The sequence below is a fragment of the Porites lutea genome, chromosome 6, assembly GCF_958299795.1.
Source record: "Porites lutea chromosome 6, jaPorLute2.1, whole genome shotgun sequence".
Lineage (NCBI taxonomy): Eukaryota > Metazoa > Cnidaria > Anthozoa > Scleractinia > Poritidae > Porites > Porites lutea.
The window spans coordinates 27,097,624-27,104,941 of NC_133206.1; the positions used below are offsets into that span (position 1 = coordinate 27,097,624).

Consider the following 7,318-nt stretch of genomic DNA (forward strand, 5'->3'; position numbering starts at 1 on the left):
CTTTTTCCTTGCGGACGTCAATTGCTTGTTGGTTCATGACGTCGTAGGCCTTCTTCATAAAGGTAACAGCCTCCTCTAGCGCATTGCAGCTAAGTGGTTCGATTTTTTCTTCGTCAAGCGACATGTCGTTCAAGATTCGACTCGTCTTTCTGTTTCACCAAGTAAACGAAAGTGGAAGCTTTTAAATTACCAATGAACACACCCACTGGTCAGTAAAAGTGCAGGCTCAACCGCCGGTATGTTTTCCGCCTCAGACTAGGGCCGGACGACGGCGACGAGGACGGCAAAAAAGCAAGGCTTTTATAGATTTGCAAAACAACAACTCTGCAAGGGCGTCATTTTTTTAGTTACATTTCTTTGCCGTCGCTGCTCGACTACGACGTGAAAATGCCTAATTTCACTTTTTGTGGAAGATGTGGACGCAAGACAACGACTTTCTTTCTTTCTTTTCCTGAACTTCGATACAGTCTTTTAGAACTCAACTCTAGAAAAAAATTGGCAATATTTGACGAAATGAACGATATATATGTAAAATAAGCCCGATAAAGCTTGAAGCCGCGTGACTTCACTTTTTAGTGCAGTCCCCCCAAATTTTGGGCAACTCAGATTTTTTGGGCAGCAAGAGAAAATTTGGGCAAAGCATCCTGAAGTCAGCGTAATAATCCAGTTACATTCTCTCGAGACACTCACAGTGGCTGCTTAGCACGTGATGAGTTTCTGGTTACAGGGAAGGGTATCATTTGTTGATTTACATATTTATAGTTTTTTATTGTTGAGCACTGTACTGCACTGCACTGACTGGAATGGGCTCTTTCCAGTCGTGAATTGATTAGAATAAACTTCCGCATATCTTCCCAGAATCATCTCCGCCCGTACAACAGTGTATGGCAGATAGCATCAGCAACACTGGGTGTGAAAATGAAGAAGTGGCTGACTAGAGCTCAGCTCGAATTACGAGACGAATAAAATTTTTTTTCTCAGAATCTATCAAGCAATAATTTATTAAAGTAGACCGAAATGTTTACAAAACCGCTAACAAGAGCGCCTCGATATATACTAATGAAATGGAATCCTTCTCTCTAGCGATCGGTAGGAGCTATCTCCATGATCTTTTACACACGTTTTTAAAAAGATTGAAGCTACTATGAAGTGAAATTGCATGTCAAAAGAGATTCGTTTTCTACAGTTAACGGCCAAACATCAAGATTATTTTTTAGCATTTTTCTAAAACTTCATCCCAAAATATCCCGATAACTCTTTAATAGATTCCGTTTTAACTTCACGACATCGACGCGACTGTTGGAGAAAAAAGTTCCCGTGAACGATTTTGTAGGAACAGTTCCCAGTGCCAAGAAATATTGCTGCAAGTAAAATAAACAATAGCGTCATTTCGATGCTATGACAACTCCGATGCAGGAGCCCATCAAATTTGATGGGCTCCTGTCCGATGTCATTAAAACCCTATGATAAATTTTCATCTATATCTAATAAAACTATGGTAGCAGTTTTTTCCAAATGTTTGTCTATGGCGACGTAGTTATGCTCAAAATTGGGAGGTATTGACCCTAAAAAACTGTTACAGGATCGAGCCACCTTCATATGCCAGTACGGCCCACGTTGTTGCATCGTATGGCCCTCGTTTCTTTTCTACTGTTTCGTAAAAATTTGGGCAACTTGCGAGAATTTTTTGGGCAAATACTTTACCGCCCCCCTGGCAAAAAATTGCCCGTACGCCTATGGTAGTGCGGACAAAGGGAGCTTAAGCAACTACGACAACGACGACGACAACGACAACGCGGACAAAAAACAAGTAGTTTTATGAGCAAAACAACAGCTCTACACGTGCATCACGCTTTTTTATTACATTTCTTTGACGTCCACTGCACGACTATGACGTGAAACCTCCTAACGCGACGTGGGGGACGTGGACATACGATGACAAATTTTCCTTTCTCTATTTGAGCATGATGGATAAAGTCCGTAAGAAGTCAACTCCAGAAAAAGTCACCGACATTTGACGAATTGAGCGGTTCGAAATAGACGCGATAAAGTTTGAAAGGACGCAAATGCATTTTTTGAATGACGTTTTTACTGCTGTCGTCGTCGTTGTTATACTTAAGATCCCTAAGGGAAAGCCTGTGCGGGCGGTAAAATTGGGGCGAAGAAATTAAAAGCCATATTTTGCCGCTCATGAACTTTACCCTACCCCCTAAGGTGGCCTAAGCGGTGATATATGATTGAGGGAGTTTGTATATAGACTACGAGCAGTCTCTTATTATTGTTTTTAGTCACAGTAAATCGAGAGAAGGCGTGAGGGGAGAGCGGCAAAATTAAGGCCGCGAGGAACGAGGGCGGAAGTGCAAGCAAACCATTCTCTCCTTCATTCACCAGTTTTTTCACTCGCCGCGTGTATCTCTCAGGAAAGACGACCGCTCACTGTTTAGTTTGAATGGGAAATAAAACTCAAAGTAAATACCGATATGAAATAGACTCAAACACTGAGGAAGGTTGGCTATTCTGGCCTACCTTTCTCTCCATAACTACGCCTGTTTGAGTCTATTCATTTTGTTCATTTCCATCTCATTGGGTAATAGAAGAATAACAAAACTGTCTACTAGCTACTTATTGTATGCCTCATTCTTTAAAACACAAAATTACATTCCCGCAATTTCGCACCCCACCCCTCCATTTATAAGCTATTTATACTAGAGCGATCACGAATTTGGGTTACTTGATTCTCAGATTTTATTTTTGTTCCACTGTTTTGCCGTGTACCAATATCCTTCAAAGGGAATGTAGCTGAGCTGTTAAAGCCGCTGACGGCCTACAGTACTACTTGGAATTTCATATATGACAATCAATCATACGGCACTGGGAAGAAAGACTTAGTTTAGTGCATTTTTTTTAGTGCAAACTGCTCTCGTTATACTTTAATCCAGCCCTTTCACCTGATTTCGGAGCATTCTACGCTGTTTTTTTATATCTTATTAGAGCTGCGACAAAGTTGTCAGCTGAATTACTAAAAAAATAACCTGTTACGCAAAAAAATGCTATGGCAGTATCATCGGCCTTAGTCATATCCAAGTTAATATATTCTATTAACATCGAATGTTCAAAACAGTTCATGTAGTATTGGTTGGTACTGTTATCCAACTAAGTTATTTCTATTTCTGCACTGGCTTAATCACAAGTAAAAGCTTTTTTAGGCAACTATGGTATACGAAATCTTCACTCGTCCTTTCACTTTCCTTTTACTGTTACTCCGCAAACAGACTTGTGGATTTTTATTTAGACAAATGTCCATAAATTAGTTTAGTACAAACATATGTACAAAGAATTAACACAAAGTCGTTTGGACGGTAACTTCAAACTTGTTAAACTTTTCACGTAGTATAGTAATGGATAGTAACAACAAAGCCACAATGAGAATTTCTTTCCGAATATTTGAAACCATAAAACGCTCAGCAAAATTTGGTCTGAATTTCACACTTTAATCCATAAAAGAAAGTATACGGTACTTCAGGGCTGATACATGAACACTTCTAGTTCATTGACAACAAAATCTGACAGACCAGTTAGGAATGAAGAATTTACATCATCTGGACACCGATAAGTATGGCCTAACTTGGTGGTGCTATCTGAGTTTGCGTTTGGCTCATTGCTAAACAAAAGATCATGCCCTCCTCTAAATATTGGTCCAAATGACCCATTACATAAGATCCCATTGTGGTTTGAAGTACCCCTAAGCGGCATCTTGATTGGTCCAGTACCAGATGGGTTCACCAGGCTGAATAAAAATGAATCTCTACAGCACTTGTATTGACCAGTTCCTGGAATTAAAAAAGCTACTTTTTCAGGCAGTGTTCATAATTCATGGGGCGGGCGACGGGGGTGAGGCAAAGAGGATTTTTCATTTTGGGGGTCGTCACACTTAAACCTCGGAAACTATCCCGAAACAAATTAAAGATGTTTAGGATCTTCCTAACGGAAGCAGTTTACATGGTGCTAGGATTTTTCTACCTTTCCGCTAGAAGATCCTAGCGTTAGGGAAAAGTACAACTTTTTGCTTGTAAACTGAATACAGAAAACATATGGCGGTAGAATGATCCGTCTTCTTTCTTCCTAATGCTAGGATCTTCCTCCCTCCATGTAAACAGCCTTCAATGCTACGTTCACACGGTAACCGGCGAACTTTTAATTTGACAGGCCACTTCGTTCACACGGAACCGTTTAAAATTTTCGCTCTGTTCACACCGAACTTTGAACGGCTAGACTTTTAATAAACTTTCGCACGAATTTTCGACCGCGTCCAGTGCCGCATGAACTGCCGGAGACTGAATGTTTTGTTTGGATCAATTATTAGGGAGCTCAAGCAACAAAGACGGCGAAGGATATACGAAAACGTCACTTAAAAAATGAATTCGGGCTGCTTACAAAATTATCGCGCTTACTTCATCTCGTTAAATGCTGGCAAAGTTTTCTGGAGTTCTGCTAAAAACTGTATGGAGGTTGAGGAGAAGAAAAAGAAAGTCGCCGTTTTGTGTTTACGTCCTCCACAAAGCCTGAAGTTAGGCACTTTCACTTAGACCCTGTTTACATGGAGTGGGGGACCCCGGTCTAGTGGGGTAAGTTTCTTTTGTTTTGTGTCCCCCAGAGCGTGAAAACAAAAGAAACCAACCCCACTAGACCGGGGTCCCCCACTCCATGTAAACAGGCCCTTAGTGTCGTGCAAAGTGACGACAAAGAAATATACCAAAAAAGCGCCACGCACGTGCAAAGTTGTTGTTTTACTTTTCTAAACCAATATAACTCTTTAACTGGTATGTTTTGTTTTCCAACAAGTACCTTGCAAGTACATCCACATGCATATGCACACATCATTAATTTATTAATGACTAAAGGCAAATTCGCTGGAGAAAATCACGGTGTCGAAATATGGAAAACAAAACACACAAACTAAAAAGGTCTATTGCTTTTTTCCGCTCTCGTTGCCGTTGCCGTCGCCGTCGCCGTCGCGTCGTCGTCGTTGCTAAAGCTTCCTAATAAGGTCTCCAAAGCGTTCAACCTGCGATGGATTTCCTTAATTAAATGCTTACCGTCCTCCCACGATATCTCTGTGTATCCTCCAAAAACATTATTTCCATTCTTCACCACGGTAACAGTTGGTCCCTTATCATCGCAAAGAGCATGGAACTTGGAAGAATGCCACCCATCTCTTGAGGCTCGATAAATAAGGACAAAGTTGGATTCATCACTTAGTTGATCTTTCAAAAAATTGTTGATAAGGACTTGTTTATGCTCAGTTGACAGGATTGTAGAGTCCTTAAATGGCTGATTTGGTGGATGGCGAAGCTCTTCTAAGATGCCATGAATCTGATAGAATTAGCTAGAATTCAGCTTCCTCTAATAACTCCTCACGAATCAATTCGTCTTTGGGGAGAAGAAGGCGCTCTGTTCGAAGGTAATTCAGAATATAGCGGAAGTGAGTTCCATCACGATCAATGAAGTAAGAACCGTCTTCACCAGGCTTTGTGTCAAATCTGCCCGAAAACATGGCGTGTAGCATTGATCCTTTATCTTTCGTCAGTGTTTGACGGCTCGTAGTAAAATACTGACCACCAACGTTCAGCTTGGTGGTAGAAGCGAGGTGGAAGTGTTCAAGCTTTTTTGCCATGGATTCAAAACTTTCTTTTTCGTTGTGACGTGGTTCAGCAGCTTGTTCGGTCATGATTTCAAACGCCTCTTTATCAGTAATGAACAGCCTCTTCCAACTGCGAATACATTAGAAACAAGCACGCCTTTTCATGATAATATATTTAGTATGCTAGTAGTGCTAGCGTTCACTTGATTTGCAATAATAAAAAATATTTACGCTTTCAGAAATACGCCAGCGTTTTCACTGTAATATATTCCGTTTTCAAGTAGTGCGAGCGTTCACTTGCAATATTGGAAATACGGTCTTTGTAAAATGCAGAATGCGGACGTGTGTTTCAGGCACTATGTAAATCATGAAATAACGTGACAGCAATAAGTCCCATTGTTTTCTAAGCCTAAAAACAATAGTCCGCAGGCAGAAATATGCACGCGTACGTTTTTAATGTCATATAACCAATATGCTAGTAGTGCTAGCGTACTAAATATATTCTAGTAGGTCAGCCTGCAATCCGAGTTAACTGCTGTCTATAGAGTGTTTGAAGTGTTTTCACATGGCATCACGCCGGCCATATTGGTGTTCCAAAACAATGTAACGGCGGCCATGTTGGTGTTCCAAACCTGTCCTCAGGGGCACCCAACGAGAATATAGTTCAAAACCACTAAACATAGCATTGTTAAACGTATTTTAGTATTTAAACGGTAGATATAGGTATATTTTTATCCCCTAAAAATTCTTCATCTGTTCGGATTTCCTAGCTAAAAGTCTAGTGATACGAAAATTATAGAGCTCAAAACTTACCTTTTTGAAAATTTCAGCCCGAAAAAAGGCTCCCGAAAATTGTAGGTGACTTTTTTAGGGTAAAAATCCGTTAAAAATGGGCAATTATACCATTTTTTAGATGTTCGAAAATCCTAGGAGAGGCTGGCAAGCAAAAAATTTGACAACAAATGTTCCGAAAATTATAGATCTCAAATCTTGTTTCGAACAGATATTTTCCGAAAATTGACGAAACCCTGGGTGCCCCTGAGTCCTGCGGGAGTTGAACTCTTTTCTTATGTAAAGGCTTTCTTTTTTTCCCATAAATTTGCATAGATTCTGTCCACGTGAGTATGAAACGCTCTACAGGCTAATCTTTGTTTTCATTTTTTGCCTCATTAGCATTTTCTTTTCGTTCTCTGATCAAGCTCCGGGGTGGGGGGATAGGGGTGTGCTGCGAAGGTTCGTGAACCCTAACCCTATTTAAGGACTAAGAAAGCGAAAACTGATACCCTTTTTAAGGCCCAAAGCCGAAAAATGACCGGCCCTATTCAAAGAAAAAAACAAAATTATTTATAGCATGAAAAGGAAATCTTTATTTCTTCTCTGTAACATTGGATGTATAGCATCAAGCATGAAAAAACCGTTCGTTTAGGCGGGCGTTTTCACTCTCCAGTATTAGATAATACAATCAAGCTACCCTATCTAAGGACCACACCCGGGACACAGAAACAAAAGGGTCAAAAAAGATACCCTATTTAAGGACCGAGAACCTCAAAAACCATACCCTATTCCGCGGCACGTACCTATATAGCCCATATATGGGAGTACCCCCCCCCCCGGGATCAAGCTTCTAAAAGGAACTATCTGAATGTCGAAAGGGCATACTACAATTTCAGTTATCTG

At 40.5% G+C, this 7,318-nt stretch overlaps 1 protein-coding gene and 1 pseudogene across 1 annotated transcript in view; both read right to left on the reverse strand.

The window, feature by feature from the left end:
- The window catches only part of LOC140940289 (BTB/POZ domain-containing protein KCTD4-like), a 7,443-nt gene extending 7,268 nt beyond the window's left edge, over positions 1–175 (reverse strand). The window contains exon 1 of the mRNA XM_073389214.1: positions 1–175. This exon is cut by the window's left edge and continues 573 nt beyond it. Coding sequence (XP_073245315.1) covers positions 1–124 — 124 coding nt within the window. The 5' untranslated portion in view covers positions 125–175.
- A 3,344-nt stretch (positions 176–3,519) lies between these two features.
- Positions 3,520–5,749, reverse strand: LOC140942095 (uncharacterized; annotated as a pseudogene).
- Between the last annotated feature and the right edge of the window lie 1,569 nt (positions 5,750–7,318).